Below are 24,706 nucleotides of genomic sequence, written 5' to 3' on the forward strand. Positions count from 1 at the left end.
ACAACAACAAAAATGTTAGGAGTCTTTTCCCAAAAGAAACTTACATTCTATTAGGGGAAAATAATATGGGCAAAGATAAACACAAAATATTTATGAAGTAATTTGGAGATAAGAAGGAGGGCGCTAGAACAGGTCAGAAAAGGCCTCACATAGGAGGTGGCACTTGAACTTAGCCATAAAGGTTACCAGGAATTCTGAGAGGCAGAGGAGCAGGTGGTAAAGTGGGTAGAATACTGAATTTGGAGCTTTAAGATCTGAGCTCAAATTCTGTTTCAAACATTTACTGGCTATATGACCCTTGGTGAGTCATTTAACCCAAGCCTCAGTTTCCTCATCGGTAAAATGGGAACAGTAATAGGTCAATATGTAATATAATAAGGATAATAACACATAAAGTGTTTTTCAAATCTTATTATTATTATTATTGTCATCATTGTTATTGTTACTGACATGAGGGTAGGAAGGCATTCCAGGCATTGGGGACAGTCTAACATTATACATATAGCTAGATGGTGCAGTAGATAGAACATTGTGCTTGTAGTCAGGAAGACCCAAGTTCAGATCTAACCTTACATATTTTCTAGCTGTGGGATCCTGGGCAAGTCACTTAACCACTGTTGCCTCAGTTTCCTCACCTGTAAAATGGAATAATAATAGCACCTACCTCCCGGGGTTGTTGTGAGGATCAAATGAGATAATATTTGTGAAGTGCTTAGCACAGTGCTGGCACCTGTTAGCTGCTGCTGTTAGTGCTGAAAGTTACATAGCTAGTGTTATATGATGATTCCAGTATTCTTTCTACTATATCATTCTGCCCTCTTAGTGGGACATGGCAGTGGTGTGGGGGGTGGAATACAGGTTAAAGTTTCCTTGCAAGATTTCTAAATCTTCTATTGTGCTAGATTTTATACTCCTTTGCTTCATGAAAGGAAGGAGCCATAACCCTATTGGAGAGTAAAGACTCCAAACGTGACCACTCAACAAAGTACTTGCTAAGATTTTTTTACTGGGTTCTTCAGGTTGTTTCCTTGGCCAGTTTTAACACAATTAGATGTGACTTACAGATAGGAACTGAGAAAAGCATTATACCTACAAGTATAGCAGTAATAGTTTTGTTGTGCTTTATTGAGCAGTGTGATACAGTGGACAGAGAGCTGACCTTGGAACTAGGAAGACTGAGCTTCAAGTCCCACCCCTACACTTTTAGCTTCATGACCCTGAGCAAGTCAGCTTAACCTAGGAGATGCCCTAGGCAGCCTTCATTGGTAAATGTAGTTGTTGCATCTGAGAGCTCCCTACACTAATAAAATCATGGGTCTAGTTCCTATCCATAAGAGTGTTTGTTGTTGGTTTTTTTTTTAGTAGTAACTGCCTGTGTTCATTTGGACCTAACTTGTCATAAACATAGGAAACAATATCCATGTAAAGCAAGTTTTGGATTTTAAGGTTTGCCTAATGGAAGAAGTGAGAATTCACATGAGCTTATGCGTCCTGGCATCGGTGACCCCCTGATTTATGTAATTATAAATTACTTATATAATTTAAAGGGCTGACAGGGGACATAGCAGTAGTCTCAATCCTAAAATGTTAAAACTAGGAGGAACTTGAGATCATTTGGTCCAGACTTTTCATTTTGCAGATCAGGAAGCTGTTGCCAAGACAGGTTCAAGGACTCGTCTAATGGCATACTTAAAATTGGTGGCAGAGCTACCTCTCTGGATTGAAATTAGAAACTTGGTGATATGCTGCCATGTTCTAGTGCTATGCTTTTTTTGCATTTTGCCTCATCTTTAGTACAGTCTCTTAGATACCCTCACATACATGTGAAGTCCTTTGAAGGATGGGGGCCTTAGCTTGTGGTATGAGTTACAAACAGGTTGGGGAGTGAGAAACAGGGATGAACTATTCTGTGTGATTCCATGGGAACACTGAAATAGGCATAAGAAAATGGGCAGAATGAGAGAGATTCTGACTGAGTCACCAAGATGTCTTTAGTGAGGTTGTATGTAACACTAATTATTTGAATTTGAACTTTGCTTTTTCCCGTATGACGGGCAGGGACCCTTAATCTTCACCTATCATTTTGTTCAGTTGATTGTAAGGAGCTTTTACAGTTTTAAGGAGTACTTCCTATAGCAGTGACAAGTATAATGATGACAACTTTTGGATGTTATTGGCTTGTTATCAGTTTGAACAATTTGTCAGGTTACTTTTGTGTAAAATTTTAAAACTTAAAAAGAAATTGTTTCCTTAAAGGTTGTTGGAGCCAAAGTGGTAACTAATGCTCGTAGTCCAGGGGCACGGTGTTATGGTTTTGTTACGATGTCAACATCTGATGAAGCCACAAAGTGTATTAACCACCTTCACCGAACAGAATTACATGGAAGAATGATCTCAGTAGAAAAAGTAAGTGGTGGCAGTTATGTACTGCTGTGTATCATATAAATGAAAGACCTTCCCTGTTCATCATTTCTGGCCAAATTAATTTTAGGCCAAAAATGAGCCTGCTGGGAAGAAACCTTCTGACCGCAAAGACTGTGAAATAAAAAAGGAAAAATCAGGCAGCGGGGAAAGACATCATTCCACTGACTCCCGGCCTGAAAGGTAAAGGAGTTTTAAAAATGTTGTTCTTTGGTACTTTATGGGTTGTGGGACAGGGAGGAAGACTTGGAAAAGGACCCTTTACAGGTGTGTTACAGTGGTATGGAAACTACATCAGCAGTAGCAACACCAGTGGAGGGAATTACCGGAAAGTATGTTTTGTCATAAGATCTGTACTTAGAGATCATAGGATCATAGATTTATGGCTAAAGATCATGTAGTCCAATTTCTTCATTATAAAGGAGGCAGCTGAGACCCAGACAGGTGAGTTAACCGAGGGTCACACAGTAAGTGATTGAGGTTTTGGTTCTCAGGTGAATTCTCTTTCCACAGTAGTACCCTTGCTGGTTCTCTGGAGCACATTTCCCTTTTATGTATTTGGTATAGTTAGTATTTGTGTTGTGGCTTGCCTCTGTACTCTTTCACCAAGATGATGTTGAAAAGAGGGTTTTTTTTTTAAATCATGAAATTAAGTTCTCTTAGTACTTAGATCGTTAAAGAACTAGAATCATTAAAATTGTACATTTTTCTTTTCACTTTATTTGTGTGAATTATGATTTTAAAGAAGTGCTTGTATCCCTCACACTGCACAGGGTGCCTGCTTCACAGGTAAGCCCAGCAGATGCTTCCTGTTTTCCACATACTGGCAACATAATTTGTTTGCCATTATCTAGTTTTACTCAAATGCTGAAACTGAACCTCTTGAACAGTACTTGTCAGGCTCATGAAACAGTCATAGTTGTTTTATTTTCTTTTTGTTGCTCTCACGGGAAATGTTTTAGAGTAGAATACTTGTGTCGTTATTACTGATAGATAGACCTTGGACATTAAATGTGGAACTGCAAGTTTGCAACATCTTGACCAAACAGCTGCTTGTAGGACAATGAATTATAGATGTCAGCTGAATTAGCTTTTTAAAAATCTTTAAATTTTTTAATTTTTAGGCAATTGGGGTTAAGTGACTTGCCCAGGGTCACACAGCCAGTAAGTGTCTGAGGCCAGATTTGAACTCAGGAAGATGTTTGGTCTGAGGCTGGGTTTGAACTCAGGTCCTCCTGACTTCAGAGCCAGTGCTCTAGCCACTGCGCCACCTAGCTGCCCTAAATTAGCTTCTTATACTTGGAAACAAAACCTATAATTTCATAAGCATTTTTTCATATAAGACTTTGTAGAAAGTATTGGTTAGAATCTAAGGTGGTAGAATATGGGAGCCTGGCCAAATGAGGTGTTTGAATCATTGGAGAGAGATTTTTAAGTTCCTAGTGTGCCTGGTGATGTTGTGGAGGATGCCAGCTCAAGGAGCTTATGATCTGTCTTGTTGACGTGAGAAAGCATCTATTAAACAGCTAAAAAATAATACCAAATATGAATGCCAAAATGTGGTACAGTGAGGACATGCTGGTGGTCAAGAAGGAAAACATAGTGGGTGGAAGAGATGTAGGAAGAGCAATAATGATAACAGCTGTCATATTTACATAACACGTAAAGTGCCTATTATGTGCCAGGCACTGTTCTAAGCACTGGGGTACAAGAAAGGTAAAAGACAGCCCCTGCTCTCAAGGAGTTCATATTCTAATGAGGGACACAGCCCAAACAAATATGTGCACACAAGCTCTGTGTGTCATAAATAGAAAATAATTAATGGAGGAAGACAACTAGAATTGAGCGGGATTGGGAAAGGTTTCATGTAGAATGTGCAGTTTTAACTGAGACTTAAAAGAAACCAGGAGTCAATGATGAGGAGGGAGAGTACTCTAGGTGTGAGGGACAGCCAGAGAAAATACCTGGCTTTGAGAGATGGTGTGTCTTCTTCAAGGAGCTGTCAGGAGTCTAGTGACATCCGTAGGTGGAATGAGTGGAGATTGGAAATGGGGGGGGGGGGAGGCAGGTTAAGAAGGGCTTTAAATGACAGAGATTTTGTATTTGATCATAGGTTTGTTAGGGAGGTGCTGGAATTTAGGAGGAGGGAAGGGTGCGATGTGTTTAGATCCTTTTAATGAGAATTCCATCCTGAAAAATGCAGAGCTTATTTTTTAGGTACTTGAGTCTTATTGCTCTGCTTTTTTTTTTTTTAAACAGAACTGTGATTAAGAGTGAGAAAAAGGATGATAAGAGGTCTGAAGACAGGAGGGATGAAAAAGACCCTGATGAACTGAAACCTGGGTCAGCAGATCGTTCTAGAGCCACCAAATCAGGTAAATCATCTTGGGGTTAATTAAAAGGAACTAAACTAGTCAGTGGTATTAGATATATCCTGAGAATGTATCTCAGCAGTTAGTTGCTGAGTTTTGCTATTTATAGAAAATCCAGAAAAGAAGTACCAGGTGAAAATTCAGGAAAGCAGCTTTCCTTCAATGATGAAATTGACTTTAAGAAAAATTTTAAAAGTTTATAATCATCAATAAAAATTTACATATATACTGAATCTTTACGTGAAACCCTTTCCATTTAACTGAGGAGCACCAGTTGAATTAGCATATAATAAATAAGCATAGAGTACATTTGCTTGTTTCCCTTCTAAATCAGTGTGAAACTGCTGTTTTCGGTTTTTTCCTTAAAAAGAGTCAAAGTTTTTAAAAGTATGTCTATAGTTTTGCAGCTGCTAATCTCTGTGTCTTCATATAGGTCTTCTCATATAGCCTGGCATTGCCTTTTTTTTTTTTTAAACAAGTTGCCAGAAATCTGAAAACATTAACATTAAGAATTACTCGTGTTTGTAGGTAAACTTTGACTCCTGAATTCTTGCTTTCTTTTTTAATAGATTAAGAATTGTGTAGGACTAGGGCAATCATCTTAACAACAATAATAATAGACTTGGTTTTTTATCAGTTTTATGTAATTGCAAGCATTTAAATTAAACATATTATTAAATAGAATATATACTGAACCTTTTCTTGCCATCACATATGCCTCCCTTTCCCATGAAGGCAAAATGATAAGATATGGGGAAGTGAGGGTGGCAAGAATCAGGCCAGTAGTAATTAAAGGTTCCTCCTAATACTTTGTGAGCTTCATTTTGTGTGTCTGTCTGTCTGTGTGTATGTGTATATAATTCTACACTATGTTGGACCCAGCCCTGCTTTTTAGACGCATTGGAATTTTTTGCACATTGTTACATGCTGGATTCTAAATGTTTGTGATAATTTATCTGAGATGCAATCTGATGTCAAACAAGTTGTTTTAAAGATGGCTGGCAAGTATTGCAAATTTAATCAAGTAGATAACTTCTGGAAGGTAGAGTTAGATTGTTTTGCTTTAGGGAAAGAAAATAGATTTTGAAGCATTTAATATCCCAAGATAAATGTAGGGGAAGTGAACATATCTATTTCACTTTGTCAGTCTGTGCAGGGGAACAGCAGGGCATTGATTTAGAGAACATAGGCTAGGATTCTGCAGCACTCTTAAAATGTGTGGGAGGAATAAAAATCAATAACTTTGTTATCCTGGATTTTACTGTGACATTGTAAGGAGTAGTAGAAATCCACAGGGTATATATATGTGCTTCTATACAAAGGGACAGATCATCTTACTAGAGAAACTTAAGTTTTTAAATATGGTTGCAGGGGCTTTTTAAAAAAATCAACTTAAAAGTAACGTTCTACAGTTAGCTATTTTTCACACCCAGAACATGAAATCTTTTTTTTTAAATTTTATTAATTAATTTTAATTTATCAACAATCACTTCTATATGCTTTTGAGTTCAAAATTTTTCTCCCCCCCCCCCCAGACGGTGCACAATCTGATATAGGCTATACATTTACATTCCTATTAAACATATTTTCACATTAGTGAAGTTGTAAGTAAAAATTAAAACCAATAGGAGGAACCATCAGAAAGAGGAAACAGAACTCAACAGAAGAGAAAAAAAAGATAGCGATTCAACTTTCACAGTTATGATTACTGTCTGTGTCTTTTTCTCCATCCTTTTTTCCCCTGTTTATGCTTTTCTTTCTCCTCTCTCCCTTCCCCCCCTCACCAGTACTTTGCTTTTGACCACCGCCTCCTTCAGTGTCTCCTCCCTTCTATTATCCTTCGCCCCCACCGCATCTTCCCTCCCTTCCATCCCCCTTCCCTTTTCTTTCCCTTTTTCCCTCCTACTGCCCACAGGGCAAGTTAGATTCCATACCTAACTGATTATGTTATTCCCTTCTTGAGCCAAATCTGATGAGAGCAAGGTTCAAACAGTGCTCTTCCCCCTCCCTTCTTTCCCTCTGCTGTAATAGGATTTTCTGTCTTTTCCTGTAATATCATTTACCCTTGTCTGCCTCCTTTCTCGGTACATTTTCTAAGATCAGACTAATCCACTTACTTGGATCCATTTAACCCACTTGATTAGATTTTTTTTTATCATTACATCAAAGTCAACTAATATCCACCCTTTATGTATACTCCTTTAACATGGTGTAATAACAATACAGTTCTCAAGAGTTGCAAGTGTCATCTTCCCTTGTAGGGATGTAAACAGTCTGCCCTTATTAACAAACATTGTGTATCTTTCTGTCTCATTTACCTTTTTATGTCTCTCTTGAATCTTGTACTTGATGAGCTCTGGTCTTTTTATGAGGAAGGTTTGGAAGTTCCCTATTTTGTTGAATATCTATCTCCTCCCTTGAAAAATCATGCTCAATTTTGCAGGGTAGTTGATCCTTGGCTGCAATCCAAGCTCCTTTGCCTTACAGAATATCATGTTCCACACCCTGCGGTCTTTTAATGTAGAAGCTGCAAGGTCCTGTGTAATCCTGACTGTGGTTCCATGATATTTAAATTGTTTCTTTCTGGCTGCTTGCAGCACCTTCTCTTTCATCTGGTAATTTTGGAATTTTGCTATTATATTCCTTGGCGTTGTCAATTTGGGATCTCTTTCAGGTAGTGAGTGGTGTATTCTTTCTATGGTTATTTTACCTTCTGGTTCTAGGACTTCAGGGCAGTTTTCCTTTATGATTTCCAGGCTCTTTTTCTCATCATGATTTTCAGGTAGTCCAATGATTTTTAAATTGTTTCTTCTGGATCGGTTTTTTTTAGGTCAGTTGTTTTACCGATGAGATATTTTATGTTTTCATCATTTTTCATTTTTTTGTTTCTGTTTGACTGATTCTTGCTCTCTCATAGAGTCATTAGTTTCCATTTGTCCAATTCTAGTTTTTAACAGATTGTTTTCTTCTGTTAGTTTTTGTACTTCCTTCTTCAATTGGCCAATTGTATTTTTAAGGGATTTGTTTTCTTCAGTGTACTTTTTTTCCAGTTTGCCAATTGTGTTTTTAGGGACTTGTTTTCTTCAGTGTACTTTTTTTCCAATTGGCCAATTGTATTTTTTAAGGACTCTTCTACCTCTCTCATTAGACTTTTAAAATCCTTCTTGAGCTCTTCTAAGAAGGCTTTTTGGGCTTCAGACCAGTTCATATTCCCTTTTGATGTTGCAGCTGTGGGTTTGTTGACAAGGTTGTCCTCTTCAGAATTTCTGTCTTGATCTCCACTCTTCTTGTAATGTGAATCTATGGTACGTTTCTTTTTACTCATGCTTTCTTTATTCCCTGGCCTTTAAAGAGATTTAACTCTCCTGCGGGGGAGCAGAGGGCACTGGCCCAAGCTTCTTGTGTTGGGAGCCTAAGTCTTGGTCACTGGCTTTGTGTGCTGGGGCCTCTTATGTTGGCAATTGGAGGCTGTAGGGTTTTGGCAGCTTACCTCGTGTTGGGCTGGAATCAGCAAGGCTGGAACTTTCAGGCAATTCTAGGTTGCCTGCTTTTCCTTTCCTTTAACTTTCTTCAGCTCCTTTTAGATGAGTGCTGCAGGGTGTTTATCTGCCTGAGAACCCTTGCAATGCTGCCTCCCTCGTTTCTGCTAATGCACTGGGAGATTCCTTTGGCACCTGGTGGTTTTCTGAGCTGGTTTCCACCGGTTTTCCCACCCTCACTCAGGCACTTGGAGGTCCAGGTGTTGGTGTTTGCCTGCTCTACCACCTGGGCTTCAGGATCTCTTCCTGGTTGACAGTTGGAGGCTGTAGGGTTCTGACAGCTTACCTGGTGTCGGGTTGGAATCAGCAAGGCTGGGACTTAAGGAAGACTCTAGCTTGCTTTCTTCAGCTCCTTTCAGATGAATGCTGCGGGGTGCTTATTCTCCTGGTGCCCTTTGTAGTGCTGCTTCCCTTATTTTTGCTGAGGCACTGGGAGACCCATTTGCTGGGCTGCTGCACTGCTGTTTCCCTTCTTTCTTCTAGTTCAGCTGTTCCAGGGTTTGTTTTTTTTTTTCTAGGGTGATATTTTCTGGGTTTTCAGAGGTTGATAGGGGAGGGTGAGAGCGACTACCTTTTTACTCTGCCATCTTGGCTCCCATAGAACATGAAATCTTAATCTCAGAATTGGAAGTATGCCAATCTTAACATTTCTGCTATATTTATAACAAATAGTAAATATTGCATGAGAACAATTTCAAATGATAAAAATTATTTTTAATGATAAAGTTTAGAATTTTAAGCAAAATTTTGAGAATTAAATACTAGATCATAGAAAGTTGGAAGACAACCACATAACTAGTGCTGTTTTGTCATCTGTTATCTGAAGGAAGCAGAGGGACAGAACGGACAGTTGTAATGGACAAGTCAAAGGGGGAGCCTGTCATTAGTGTGAAAACCACAACCAGGTCTAAAGATCGGGTAAGTATCATGTTTGGATCCAGTTTCTCTGTGAGGGGCATGTAAAAACATTTTGGATTTATGTTATGAAAATTATTATTTGATCTTGTAAATTAAGAGTGTCCTAAGGCACTTTTACATGTTATAGTTTGGAAATATAAGAGTGTTTATTGGTTTTGTGTGTAATGTGTTTAAATATCAGTGATGGCTTGACATGTGAAACAGATTTTTTAGTATGTTCATCTTTTTTTAAAAAAATCCAAATTTTATCTTTTAGAGGGAAAGGGGAGAGAATAGAGATGAGAGAGAGCCTTCGGTTATGAGGCAGCACAATTGTCTTAGAATAATCCTTGGTTAGGAGAATTTAAACCAGTGGTTGTCCTGAAGTGCCAGAACATCATAAAGATTCCTTCTTAACTCTCATATTCTTAACGCAGTATTCCAGTTCCACTTAACAATCCGTTTTATGAATGATTCAGCAAGTATAGATCATCCCGATACATCCTTTTTTTTAACTGAAATTATATGTACGTACACAGAATTAAGATCTAAAACATGTTTTCAAAATATCTGCCCCCATTTTGCTGATACTCCATCAGACCACACCTCCTTCTGTGAAGTAAATTGACACAGGAAATACAGCTCACCATTGCAAGGGAAAGGCACAGACTTTCCAAGTTAAAAGGTAAGTTTTACTCGTTGGTTAATTTAATAGCAGTTTAAATTTTTTTTGGTTAATTTAATAAAGCCCTATTAAATTAACCAGAAAGTAAACTAGAATTCCTTTTAAAGTTGTCTTCCATACTATTAGATGGTGTGCTGCATTTCCTGTGATCTTGTATTCTACACTTAGGTGTTTAACGTAGTAGTGTGCTATTTGATTTTTTTTTTCATGACGGCAGCTGTAACCTTTTTAAAAAACAAAACGCTTTTACACATTGTATCTAGAATGGTTATTAAATTAGCTGAACTTTTTCTTAGCCAGTTCTCATATAAATTGATAAGCTTCAGATTTTCAAAGAATGTCAAGAACAGCAGGATTTATGGAAGTTGTCCTTGCCTCATTAGGCCATTTGCAATATTAGGTTTCTTCTTCTTAAGACTTTTTTGTCCAGTCAGAATGACTGGTAGAGTGGGGCAACTAGGTGGTGCAGTGGATAGAGCTTTGGCCCTGGATTCAGGAGTACTTGGGTTCATATGTGGCCTCAGACACTAAATACTCACTAGCTGTGTGACCCTGGGCAAGTCACTTAACCCCATTGCCCAGTCAAAAAAAAAAAAAAGGACAGAATGACTGGTAGAAAAGTGAAAAATTCAGTTAACTAGTAATTACAGTAAGTTTAACTGCACTTGTCATATCAAATCATAGCTATTTTACCTAGACGTATCCTATGTAAGTAGGTGGTTGCTCTCAAAAACTAATATTCTATTGAATTACAAAAGTATTTTGTCCCAGAAATGTTACTGTAGGAGAAGATTCATTGCACATGAGTTTTTGGACATTTCTGAATTTGTTTTTGTTTTTATTTTTTCTTTTTGAATTTTGAAGGCCTAATTTTCTTTATGTATGTGAATGAATGGCATTGCCTGAAACTTATTTACTTGATTAGTGGACTGGATTGCCTGTAGGCAGCTGCATGTACTCAGTTAAACTCCTTGGATTTATATTGTATTTATACTCTCATCTTTAAACCTCTTTCTTATTCAGGAATTATGATACTTCATATAAGTTAAATGGGACAAATGATCTTACTATGATTCAAATATGGATATTTTATTTTCACTGATTATTTGCTATTATTAGACTTTTGAGATTAATTTTTGAAAAAACTTTGGTAAACAGAGCTCTAAAAGTCAGGATCGAAAATCAGAAAGCAAAGAAAAGAGAGACATTTTGTCATTCGATAAGATCAAAGAACAACGGGAGCGGGAACGGCAAAGGCAACGAGAACGAGAAATCAGGGAAACTGAAAGGCGGAGGTGAGTAGAGAGCCAAAATAAAGTGTTGGCCTTTTTTTCTCCTGGAGTAAGTTACTGTTTTTTTTCCTCATCAGTATTTGGAGAGAGACTTCAGTTTCATTTCAGGTTGGACACTTAAATACATTCATTATGTTTTTAGCACCAGCAGACCAGATCACCAACTCTTAGAGGTTTTTGTTCTAACCAGTACCTAAGCAACAGTCCCTCCTACAACATAGCTAACAAGTGGGAATCCACGAAGGGGGAGTTTACTGTCTCTCAAGGCAACCCATTCTGTTTAATATCAGCGTGTTAATCTTCACATTTTCATCTGACAGAAGAAAGGAGAGTACTATAAGTAAATTGTGACAGAGGGGCTCTATGAAGAAGTTGGAACTTGGTCTGTGTGACTTGAAGTGGTTATTATTTTGATGAAAGAGGCTCTCAGCCAGCCAAGTCAGCAAGCATTTATTAAGTGCTAATTATGTGTCAGACACTATGCTAAGCACTAGGAATACAACAAAAGGCAAAGCCAGTCCCAGTCCTCAGACTTACTCTTGAATGTCTCTAGTTTTGACAGGTTCTAATCACTGATCCCAAAGGTATTCTCAAATAAAAATGGCCAGTTTGGGCAGTCATAGTTTAATTGTACTACAGGAAGGAGACGGATCAATGTCTGTCATGCTGTAAGAAGTCTTGACTATTAAAAAATTCCTGTGCTTCATTTAAATACTCTACATTTAAGGGTGGGGAAAAAAGTTTTTATAGCTTTTGGTTATCATACCACCTTCGGGTCTCAGCTTCCTATCTTATGTCAGATTATATGTTTAATCATCATTTAATGTAACAAAGGACTTTCAGCATACCTAACATTTAGGAATACTTTAAGCTGATAGCAGGTTGTCTTTTTAAAAATACATTTTGAAAGTCTATTTGGTAGCTATATGGAAGCTTGGGCATTACATAGTAGAAAATCTGTTAGAGGAGGAGACCTAAGCTCATATCCCCGCTCTAATTATAGGAGTATAACCACGAGCAATTTTATCTTTCTTTCCCAGCCTCAATTTCGTCATCAGTAAAAATGGGCGTGATACTTAATTATACATTGTATGACATAATAACAATCATAGAATTTGTGTGAAGAAAAGACTGTGTAATACCATACATACCATGTGGTTATTATCATTTTTAGGGATATTCATTAGACTTAAAGGACTTTGTAAAAGATGACTCCACATAGAAAAATTCATGTACTTAGAAATGGACATTTCTACTCTGTGTAGAGATTTTGCTTATCAGTGTAATGATTTCATTACATTTATGTCTTATAAAATGCTTTATACAGTCTTGTGATCATACTGATTTTCTTTACAACCTAGGAAAGTGGGGCTCATATGATACATGGGGACCTTTTCTGACTGAATCCGATGCCTATTCTACTACCACAGCCTTCTTTTTCCTGCTTCCGAAAACATCATCTATTTTGATTTAGAGATTAATTTTTTAATGCTTTAGTGAATATTTTCTCCCTTAATTCTCTCTTTAGTTCATTCTGTAAGTTTTTTATGTGTTAAATTTTTCCTATGTAAATTATGTACGGATCAGCATTGAGCAAATGAGTGTGACAATATTGCTATCTTCTGACTAGTTGAAAAGGACAAGCAGTCAGTGTTGAAAAACAAAACAAAACATTTTTACGTCTTTACATTTTGGAGAAAGTGCTTATTTTGTGTGTTAATGAACAGTTGAGTAGTGAGGTTATCTCTTGTTGAAAGAAATTGTGAGCTCAACGAGAAGGGTTCCCGCTCAGGAATATTTGTGTTTAACCAGAGAACGAGAGCAGCGGGAGCGGGAGCAGCGAATCGATGCCTTCCGAGAACGAAAAGAGAAAGCCAGGCTGCAGCGGGAACGTGTGAGGCTCGAGTGTCAGAGGCAGCGGCTTGAACGAGAGCGAATGGAGAGAGAGAGACTAGAGAGGGAGAGAATTCGTGTGGAGCAAGAAAGGAGGAAAGAGCAGGAACGGATCCATAGGGAGAGAGAGGAGCTTCGGCGCCAGCAGGAGCAGTTACGCTATGAACAGGAGCGGAGGCCTGCTCTGAGAAGACCTTATGATGTAGATTCAAGGTAAGGGCAGCTGCTTTTGTGGAAGGATGATCAGTCGTGCCCCATGTTCTTGTTTGTGCATCATTCAGGTGCTGGGGATACAAAGATGATTGTGACATAGGCCGTGTTCTCAAGGAGTTTACAATTTAGGGGAAAAACATAGGCACATGTAACTGATGGGGAGATGGGGAATGGGAAGAGTCCAGCCAGTTTTGACCTGACATTGACTGTCAGGCTTGGCTTTGTGGAGGTTGTAACATTTGAGTTGGACCTTGAAGGAAACTGGGGATCTCGGGTTACAGTAAGAGTCTATTTGAAAGGTGGGAGAAGTGGTGTTGATTATTTTCATTTCTCTTTTAGCATGTATAATTGAAAGTTGGTGGAAGTATAGTTATAGAAATATATCGGTTGCCATATCTTGATACATTGTTTGGAACATAGTGAGCCATAGAAATTTATAATTTTTTCGCCATGAAGTTATTGAATGATTCATTTCTTTTGGATTGAGGTCCTTGTAAGTGTTCTTGGCAGCTGATACTTTCTGAAGGGTCTTAACTGATCCTTTTAAAATCGCTCTTAGAGTTGAGAAGCACCTTAGGACACCTCAGTCCCTACCTGAAGATAATTCCTTTGAGTTTCTCCAGTTCCATTACTTGTTAAGATATTTGTCTTGAAAAAACCTTAAATATCGATTATGCCTAAATTGCTTTGGTAGCCTTAGTCCAGTACATCCTTTGTACAGCTGAAGAAAGGATGAGTAAAGGGTATTAAAGAAACTTGTCCATGGATTTAAAAAGTAAGTTTATTGTTCTTCAATATACCATTGGCAATAAATTGGTAATTATCACCCTACTAGCTTTGAGTCTAATTTTCCTGCAAAATTCAACAAAAGGTAATTGGATAGTATCCTAATAGGTATTCCCTGTTTTAATTATGTTGGCTTTATAGGAAACTTGGGAAGAGGCTCAGTTTAGGGTAGGTAGACATTCAAGGTAGAAAGTCATGCTTTATCATTCCAGGAGAATCAAATATTTCATTTCACTCTTGTTCAAACACATGCAGGGATAAGGGTGTTAACTGTCTTTATACAATTAGCTCACAGCAGTCTTTTTCTTGAGATTGTCAAATTAGAATGCCAGTACGCTTCTTGGCAGTTTGAGGGATTTTAATTTATCAGATCAAAATGATAATGATTGAATGTACAGAGATCAGCCCTGCAGGACATTTTAAATGAGACTTGGTCTAGAGAGAGTGCTTTTTCTTCCCTTTTTTCTTTTATTCTTTTTCTTAAATTAACTACTTTTTTTTTTGGGAATACAAACAGACGAGAGGAATATTGGCCAGAAGGAAAACGAGCTGCTCTCGATGACAGATACCGATCTGAGTTCAGCCGACAAGATCGTTTTCATGATTTTGACCACAGGGACCGGAGCCGGTACCAGGACCACTCAGTAGACAGGTTAGCCCTTCTCATTCTCTTCATGCTCAGAAATGTAGGCTCAGGTATTTAGGCATTTTGTTTTCTGAATAGGACATAGATGCAGTTGTAAAATTGTTCTTTGTGATTGAGCTTTACTTTTGGAACATGTTAACCAAGAACTTTTGACTTGCTGAATCTATGATCCCTTCTTAGATACAATGAACAGATTGGATGGCATGTAGAAGTTGCTGAGCAAACTTACAGAACAATAGTTTCAAAGCTGATAGTGGAATATTTTTGCTAGGGTATCTAAGCATTAGATTTTTCTCCCTGGAAAATTGGTTAGAAATGAAATCTGTGCCTTGTGGAAATAATGTTAGATTTCACTTCAGAAATTTGATTTAGAGTTCATGAGAATGATAGAAAGCACTACCCATTGATATTTTAATAATTGTTTTTGTTCTTTCTCGCTTATGAAACATATGGTAATGTCAGTTTTCTCAGGTTGTTCTTTCCTTGAGCACAGGCAGTTAATTAGTACCAGAATCTAGTCATAGTCCATCATTCTTTTTATACAAACCAGGTTCTTGGCCTGACATTTTGGTGTTTCCTTTTAGGTCCATTGGTCCATTAAAAAAATAAATAAATTAGTCTCAATTTTCAGAAAATATTAGGTTGTCTAAGATTTATCTTTGAGTCACTCACATTTACCCACACCATTTCATTCTTCCATAGCTACTCCATGTTTTTTAGACTTCTACATTTTAATTTAAATCATCAGATGTTTCCCTTCCACTGATAATACCCAGGGTTCCTTCACAGATCTAGCAAAGAGAATAAAGTACAAAAGGCAGAGTATATTTCATTTCCCATTAGGATCTAAATTTTGGGAAACTGGCCATATGAATCAGTCCCTATTTTAAATAGGGATGTGCCTGCTTTGTGGAATTAGTTCCAAATTTTTGATTCTGTGAATCCTATAGCTCTACTTTGAGCTGCCTGTCTTTTGGCCATTTCAGTGCTCATTAGCTCTTCTACCAGAGGAAAGAAAGGAAAAGAGATGAAAGATGAATCGTAAGGTAGTTAATTTCATTATTTATTATTGTTAGCTCTGGGAAAATATTTGGTAGAAGAGAATTGGACTTGTTAGTTAACAGTCAGAAGTTTTGGCACTTCTGTAGATTTTGTATTCATCTGGGCTATCTTTGTTCCCTTTGACCACTTCATAAATGATTGAAGTTCTGTCTCAGTGGTGTGAAGTTTCATGTCAGAGATTTGAGTAAATAGAGGTGGTTGTGGAAGATTTTTGCAAGGGTATCTAAGCATTAGAGTCACTTCATTTTTTTCCCTGGAAAATTGGTTAGAAATGAAATCTGTGCCTTGTGGAAATAGTGTTAGATTTCACTTCAGAAATCTGATTTAGACTTCATGAGAATGATAGAAAGAATTACCCATTGGTATTTTAATAATTGTTTTTGTTTCCCAGGAGGGAAGGTTCAAGGTCAGTCATGGGAGAAAGAGATGGGCAGGTGAGTTAAATCTTGAGATCTCCTTCTAACACATTCACTCTTCTTGGTAGTTTAAGTAACTTTTAGACTTGAGCTCCTCCTGATGATTATTAGTATGGCAGAATTAGTGACAGGGTGGGTATCGCAGCGGAGCCCTTGACTTGAAATCACAAGGCGTAGGTGCAAAGCCAGACTCCAGCATTCATTAGCTCTGTGACCTTGGCTAGCTTTTTTCATTCCTTTGGGGATTAAATATAGAATAGGAACAATATCTGTGCCATACACCTCATTGGATAGGGAGGGGGACAGAGATGAGGAAGAGTACTTGGTAAATCAAAAAAAGTGTGAGTTACTTTTTTTTTACTTATTAACTATAGAGAGTCAAAATAACTGATAAGAATCTGATTTAAAAAAAAAACACCTAAGTTCTTGTGTACAAGTGCCTGCCACTAGACATTCTAGATACGGGGTTAGGGGAGCAGGTACTAAAAAAGTATGGCGCAGTGTCTGTGTTGAAGGTGTTCAGTGTTATGAAGAAAGGATGTGTTTGTGAGAAAGTTGACAGTCATGTGATAGAATATTCAGGGCCAAATGAATATTTTATTAGAAGGTTTTATAGGATCATAGATTTAGAGCTGAAAGTGGATTTTAGAAGTCACTGAGTTCAGCCCTTTGTTTTACAGATGAAAGAATGAGTCCCAGGCAGCTTAAATAATATACCCAGGGTCACATGCTAGTAAGTGTCAGCTGGGATTTGAACCTGGATTTCATTGATTCCAAGCCCAGTGCTCTACTGCAGTGGTGTCACACCAAAATAGAAATGAGAACCACTGATCTGGAGATAAGGATCCCTGTGGGCTGCATATTGACTTAGTTTAAAAATGTAACGTTAGTTATCTGTGTCTTATTTTATTCGTTTTGTTAAATGTTTCCCAGTTACATTTGAATCAGGTTCAGGCTGTAGTTGAGAGTGCTGCAGGCCTGTGAACTGCATGTTTGGAACCTCTGCTCTACTGCACTGATTGTCAGCAGGTCGTGTGGCCCATGTGAATTCCCTCACATACCAAACAGTCTGAACAGTGTAGGGCCAGAGGTGGGTGAGCGGAATAAGCCCCTGGAGCATGGTCTCTGGAGAGCCAAGTGATGTAGAGTATGGAATGCTCGAGGATGATTGGAGTGGGCTGGCTTGATAGATTAGGCCATGTTTGATTCCTCTAATAAGTTAGTCAATATCATATCAAAAGATTGAGGAAGGTATATGAGAGCTTTGATTCATTTCTTTGGTTTGTCTTGAATATTTTCCAGAGCCATGATTCATAATCATGATGTTAATAGTTTTCATTTCCACAACTACCTTTGTTATCAGAATGTTGTTGTTGTTGTTGTTTTTTGCAAGTTGATGGTAGTCTAATAGCAATGGGTATTCTAACCAAAATTCTTCATATTGATCACAGGGGTGTGTGTCAAGGTCCAAATATATTTTGTGTCCCTTTTGATTTGTTAACTTTTTTCTGTTGAAAGGTGGAAAGGTGCTACCTCATCAAATAAGTTTGAGTATTATATTCTTTATCCATGAATATCATTTTATTATAAGTCGTGTAGTTACTTCCTGATTCTCTAAAGCTGTCATTATTACATAGCTTTATTCAGCAGAACAGAAATAGGAACTTTTACCAGTTAGTTGAGAAGGAAGGAAACAAGTGTTTTTTAAGTGCCTACTATGTACCCGGTACTTTAAGTACTTTACAAACGATATTTCATTTGACCCTAATGACTGTCCTGGGAGATTGATGCTGTTATTATCCCCATTTTACAAATGAGGAAACTGAGGCTGAGATATTAAGTAGTTTTCCCAGGGTCAACAAGCTAGTTAAGTATTTGAGGTTAGATTTGAATCCAGCCCAGCTTCCACTGCACTACCTAGCTGAAAGGTCAGAAGGTATGTTTTAGGAGTAGGCTAACATCCTTGTGCCTGTGAGCTGGGGTGTTCAAGCAAGAGGTAGCCAGTGGGGGCAGGGGATGGGGGGATGGGTGATGCTAAGGAACATCTTTTTTCTAAATTAAATACGGGTGTCATTTGTGAAAGAAAAAAAAAGTTAGGAGTCCTATAACATAGTAAGAGGCTAGACCTGGGTCCCCATTAGTATGAGTAGCAAATCCAGTGAAGTGGTTTTATTAGTTAAATTCACATGGCATGTTTCCACAAGATTGGAACCAGTTGCCATATTTTACATAATTTTAACTTTAAATGGTACCAACTTGAATACACATGACCACTTGACAGGATTCATCTACACTCTTTGGGATCTAGCTGTGTAAAAAATGGTGTTCAAGCTGATGACTGAAGTGGAATGGTAATGAAATGAGTTTTTAAGCTAAATCTTACATCTTAAATGTCAGTAACAGGTCTATTCAGTGAAGCCTAACTTTGAAGTGACTAGCACAAAACTAACGCTAACACAAAAAAGGTGGTGAGGCAGTGTTTTTCAGTTGGAAGAGGACTGAACTTAGATTAAGGTTCAAATCCTAGCCCTGATACTTACTAGTTGGTATGACTTTGGGGCAAGTTTGTTTACCATTTTCACTGGAAGTTTCGTCATCTTGCACATAGGATTGTCACGAGGAAAGGTAGCTTTGCAAAGTTAAAGCATGGCGTAAAAGTGAATTAGAAGGATTGGTATTTTGTTCTGCGTGGGTGTTAGCAATCTAATGAACAACAGAGCGTTATTGTGTTACTTTTCTACCTTTTAGCACTATGCAGATGATCGCCATGGAGGACCAGAGCGCCACGGACGGGACTCACGAGATGGGTGGGGCAGCTATGGTTCTGACAAGAGAATGAGTGAAGGAAGGGGACTGCCACCTCCACCACCCAGGTTAGCAATGTTAAGGAGAAAAATTACATGCGCCGGATGTTTTTGTGTCGTATTTCATGCTATTGGCAGTCTAGTGGCCATACTAGTCCTCTTAACAATTCAGTTCAGTGAGACAGTTTTGCCTAGAAGAATATTCTTCAGTAGGGAGCAGCCAGGCCTACTTGGTTTTGGCTTGGAAATCTGGGAGTTTTACCCAATTCTGGCTTTTTGTTTAAAACTGCTTGAGGTATTCAGGGCCATTTACTACGAAACAACTCCCATCTTCAAAGGAAAGACAAAGGTGCCTAGCATCATGCATTATGGCATTCCAAAACAGAATCTTACTGAAAATCTTTTAAAGTTTACTTTAGCTGCTTTTTGATGGAAATCTTTACACATACACGCCTCCCAATTTTCTTAGAGTGTACTGAACATAATTTTAACATTTCTTGATGGTGATGAAAATTATAGCTTGCATTTCTTTTGCTCCTTTACGCTTTACAAAATGGTTACTTCACAACCTGTGAAGTAGACAGTGCAAATATTGTAGCTGTTTTACAGATGAGGAAATTGAGTCTCATAGATGTTAAGGGATTTGCCAGTCGTGCCAGCTGAGATTTGAACCCAGGTCTTCTGACTCCATATCTAGTTCCTTTCCAACACTTCTAGCCATCAGACCTGTTCATCACACTTCATTGGTATAATCTCAGTTGTTTGGTGTAAGATCTTTCTGTCGGCAACAGAGAGAGTTTTTCTTCTCCCCCATCCCCACCCCCACCCCATTTTTAACTCCATTGCAGTGGATAGTACTTCACATTTGGAATCTGTGGACTTAGATCCTGCTTGAGTTTAGTAATTATCTGATCTTGGGCAAGTCAGTTAAGCATTTGTTTATTAAGTACAGACAGTTCTCCCTTTACATAAGTGGACTGTTCCACAGACCTCTATGTGATGCAAATTTGCCCCTACCCACCCACTTCACTTAGCCTATATAACAAAGATACACACAAAGTAATACCTTTATTCAGGTCACAAAATGTACTAGAATGCAGATATATTAAATACTGTGCTGTGATAATAAACAGAATAATGAAATGAAGGATAAAGTTAATAATAATGTTTGCTCAGTACTGTATAGTAAAGTTAGCATAGATGTGCAGTATATTGTTCCTTCCCCAACCCCTGCGTCTAGGCTTTCTCACTGGTGGCTGGCTGTACAACTTTTTTTTATTAAATTATCAGGAGATGTTTGGATATCTTTTTTCACTCCAGTGATGCAGTGTTTCTGCCACTTGTGAACTTTTTTGGTTCAGCTGAGGGTTCCTAAGCTTCCCTTTCTTCTTCTGTAGTCTTTGTAGCTAGCTGCTCTGTCAGATCCTCATTCAACATTTCTTCTCCAGGAGACTCAGTTGACTTGTCTACATTATTCTTATCCACTTCTAGCTCCAATTCATGTGCCAATTTTACTATTTTGTTACTCAATTCCTTGAACATTTTATCTTTGTCAAATACATGAAAATTGGGTATGAACTGTGGGCACACTTTTTTCCCATACTCTCTTCGTACATGTTTCTGTTACGTTCTTTTTTTACCCCCAAAGCAACTTTCTTTAATTCATCTTGGGAAGTGGAAGCCCCTGAGGTGGTTCCCTTATCTCCCACTCTTATGTGACTCCTCCCTGCCCTTCTCCCTCAGTAGACTTCTTTGCATAAAGTCTAATTTTGCATAGTGTGATTTACATAAAGAACTATCTGTAATTGCTTACTGTGTGCCAGGCACTATACTAAGTGCTGAGGATTCAAAGAAAGGCAAAAAATAGTCCAAGCCCTCTAGGAGCTCACAGTCTAATGGGAGAGGCAAGTGTGGAAATAACTGTGAGAGCTATACAGATTAGATGAGGGCAGGCAGAAATAGAGTTATATCTCTCCTCCCTACTATAGCTATACCCCTCTGAAGAAAGATGGTCCACAATCTCTTAACTCTCTGCAGTGTGGCTTCTAACCTCATCATTCAGCTGAAACAATAAGTTACCAATGAGTTCTTAATCACCAAAATGAAGGGCCCTTTCTCAATTTTCAACCTTCTTGGCTTCTTTGCAGTATTTGACACTGTCACTCTCTTTGACATTCATTCTTATTTCCCAGTCCTTAATTTTAGTGCCTTTTCTCTATTTATTATATCTATCCTGTATGTATGTATATATCTATTGTTTATACAGGTATTTGTATGTTGTCTCCCCCATGAGAGTTTGAGCTTCACGAGAGCAGGGACTGTGTTCTACTTTTCTTTGTATTTAGCAACTAGCAGAGTGCCTGATAACATAGAAGGCAATAAATAAATACTTCTTGACTTGCTTTGGCTTGATATTGAAAAGAGAAGTAATTAAATCTATCTGAGCCTTACATTCCATATCTGTAAAATGATGGCATTGGACTGAAGTATCTCTGAGGTCTCTTCTGGCTTGAAATCCTTTTTCTCAAGTTTGGAACTTGGGTTCTTTTAACAGTTTTTGCTCTGGTGCATAGGTTTTAATTGTTAAGTGTCAGAAAGAGTCTATGGGAGCTCTGATGTTGGAGATAAGTTGGTGTAAATGCTCCTGTCCCTTCTGATTTAATCAGTTTTGCCTGAAAAATCATCAGAAAACTTAAAGATGAGGATTTGCCCAAGCATATTAAACAATATTAATATTTTATTATGACTATAGGCTGAGCCTGTCTGATATAATTACATATAATTGTACGATTCTCTGTGACTTCATCATAGTCTACCTTTGAAAATCAAGCCAATTAAGCTGTCACATATATTCCTTTACTATACAGGCTATACTGATATTATACATGGGAAGTTAATAAAAATCAAGATATCTTTTACATGTTGGTGTGTTTGCCCTAACGACAGTGAGATTCACGTGGGCTTTGTAAACTGTGTACCAATTTAGGATTTTAGTTTTAGGATACAGATTATCTATGCCTATCTAATTTTGACATTACAATTTGGAAAGTAGCATTAGAGCAGCTGTTGGTCTTTATTAGATCAGGAATAGCAAAAAGAACCATATTCTCTTTGTCTAGTCCTATTCTAATAAAGGAAAGAAACTGAGGCCCTGAGAGATTAAATGTCTGACAGCATCTGAAACTGGCCATCAAACTTTTTACCGCCCTATCTCAGTTTCGATTAGAGAAATTGACTGTCATTAAATAAATACTATAAGGAATAGTTATACAAGAACCAAAAATGTCATCTAAGTAATTTTATTTTATCATTTATTCATTTATTGGTAAAGGGGTGGCCGTGAGTGGGGAGATCACACCCAAAGGATAGAAGATCATCAGGATCGGTCTTGGCAGGGCAGCGTGGACGGAGGAATGATGGGCCGAGATCATGAGAGGTGGCAAGGTATGGGGCCAATTTACTATGAAACTTACCAGTTTGGAGATTCCCTAATGTGACCTAGGTCCCTTTTTTCTTTCTCTCACATGTATACCATCTAAACTCTGGGAATCTCAAAATAAAATTATCTTTTAAGTCACATTCAAATATTTGAAAACTTTTTTTCATATTTTCTAGGTGGTGAGAGAGGCATGTCTGGTCACTCAGGACCAGGCCACATGGTGAATCGGGGAGGAATGTCGGGGTAAGAAGTTTTGTCCGACGATAGTTGATTTGTTCCTGCTTCTTCACTTGCTCTCCCTTTTAAACACACACTCTCTCTTTTGCATGTTAGTTCAACTTGCTTGGTTGAATGTTTTGAAAACAAATCAGATATTTCCAACTTATGCAAATAACCTTCTTCAGTTTCCTGGAATTCAGTGTGTGTGTGTAGTGCTTTTCTCATCTGGTGCATCTGATCAAGAGGGGAAAAAAAAAATCAAGAGAGATGTAAATGCTACAGAATCATACTGAACAATGTTGCAATGAAAACTTTTAAAAAACACTTCAAGGAAAACAGTTTGAATTTGTTCCTAGGCGTGGCGGCTTTGCGCAAGGTGGAAACTCCCAGGGCCACGTGATGCAGGGTGGTGCAATGCAAGGCAGAGGATTTGGAGGACAGGACAGAGCCAACCGAGGCAGTCACCCTCACTTCACCCGCCGATACTAAGTAGTAACTTGTTGTTTTGGTGTTAGGTGGCGGCAGTATTGAGTTCTTTTAGCCAGGGTTCCCTTGGACTTGTGGGTCTTTTTTTTTTAAACTCTGCCCCCATATTGTAGCTCAATACAATGTGAACTTATTTGGGTTTTTTTGTAATAAATGTGTTTTTGTTCATACCATTTCTTTAAAGAGTTTCTGTTAATGAAGCATTCCATTTTCCATTAATAAAAGTTTACAGTTACTACTGTTCTTTTGTTTCTCTGGAGTTTGATAAAGCTTTATTACACAATTGAAGTCCAAAAATGCTGTCTTGCCCCATCATTTACTTGTTGGGAGCTGAAGCCACTGTGTTGTCTTGAATGTTACACACCATCTCCTCCTCCTCCTCCTCCTCACTGCTGATCCCTCAGTTTCAGTGTCTGAATTACACAACATTATTAACCAGATGAATGGGGAAACCAAGACCCATAGGGGAAAGGTTGCCAGCAACATCACAAAACAAGTCCGTGGTAGAGGAATTCAGATCTACTGGAACCGAGGCAATTCCCTTTTCCTTATGTACTCTGATACTTCAAAAGTTCTTGTTAGTAAGAAGTGTGGTACATAGCTATATCTGACAGTATTAGTCTCTCATGATCTGGCCCCAATCTACTATTCCATACTCATTAGTACATTACTCCTTTTCCCTGCACTCTATCCAGTTTTACCTTGACTGTTCAATGATGCTTTGCCTCCTATCTCTTTGAGCTGGCTGTCCTCATGCATTGAATGGTGTATTCTCAACACACACACCTCTGCCTCATAGAGTCTTCAAAACAGTTCAAGCACTATTTAATGCATGAAGCTTTTCCTGATCCCACCCTCCACCCCAGTAGTTAGTGCCCACCCATTTTCCCTGACCTACCCCATATTTATTCTGTATATGCTTAAGTATTCTATGTCTTCTCCAATAGAGTACAAGCTATTTGAGAACGCGAGCTGTTTGATTTTTCTCCATGTCTCTTCATCACTTTGCCACAGTGCCTGTCACATAGTAGGTACCTGTAATCAGTGCTTGCTAATTGGATCCTAGGATCGCAGAAATTAGAGCTGAAAAGTATCTTAGAAATCATATAATCTTAAAAGGTTTGCAATGTCTCCAGGGCCTGGTACTTTTGCTCCTTTTATATCTTTGTTAAACAGCAGATCCTACAACAGGATTATGATAAGCATGACGAGGTTTTCAATTTATTCAGCTCTCCCCATTAGAAACCTAAAACTTTTGAAATTAGCTTTGGGATAAGTAATTTAAGTATGTTGTTAGGGTCCCCAGGGACCATGTAGTGAACAGTTTCAAATGATGAAAATCACAGATAATAGAAGGTCATTTACTGAGACAACTATTTGTATTTCAGTATTTCAGAGATAGTGTGATTTTTATTGGCATTGATACTTCTTATGAAATAGCTACAAACGTCTGCGTTACTATGATAAAAAAATAACCCTTGGTCCCAGCTTTCTAGTGACCATCTCATGATTCCCTAGGCCATTTCTCAGATGACA

The 24,706-nt window shown here is 38.1% G+C and overlaps 1 protein-coding gene across 1 annotated transcript in view; it reads left to right on the top strand.

The window, feature by feature from the left end:
* The window catches only part of SAFB2 (scaffold attachment factor B2), a 38,660-nt gene extending 15,255 nt beyond the window's left edge, over positions 1-23,405 (top strand). The window contains exons 11-22 of the mRNA XM_020971305.2: positions 2,257-2,406; positions 2,492-2,604; positions 4,681-4,796; positions 9,159-9,250; positions 11,073-11,209; positions 13,019-13,312; positions 14,616-14,750; positions 16,198-16,240; positions 18,971-19,095; positions 22,358-22,470; positions 22,642-22,708; positions 23,041-23,405. Of these exons, the coding sequence (XP_020826964.1) occupies positions 2,257-2,406; positions 2,492-2,604; positions 4,681-4,796; positions 9,159-9,250; positions 11,073-11,209; positions 13,019-13,312; positions 14,616-14,750; positions 16,198-16,240; positions 18,971-19,095; positions 22,358-22,470; positions 22,642-22,708; positions 23,041-23,173 (1,518 nt within the window). The 3' untranslated portion in view covers positions 23,174-23,405. The remainder of the gene's footprint in view (positions 1-2,256; positions 2,407-2,491; positions 2,605-4,680; positions 4,797-9,158; positions 9,251-11,072; positions 11,210-13,018; positions 13,313-14,615; positions 14,751-16,197; positions 16,241-18,970; positions 19,096-22,357; positions 22,471-22,641; positions 22,709-23,040) is intronic.
* Positions 23,406-24,706: the final 1,301 nt, after the last annotated feature.

The sequence above is a fragment of the Phascolarctos cinereus genome, unplaced genomic scaffold, assembly GCF_003287225.1.
Source record: "Phascolarctos cinereus isolate Bilbo 61053 unplaced genomic scaffold, phaCin_HiC Scaffold_4;HRSCAF=312, whole genome shotgun sequence".
In the NCBI taxonomy this organism is placed as follows: Eukaryota; Metazoa; Chordata; class Mammalia; order Diprotodontia; family Phascolarctidae; genus Phascolarctos; species Phascolarctos cinereus.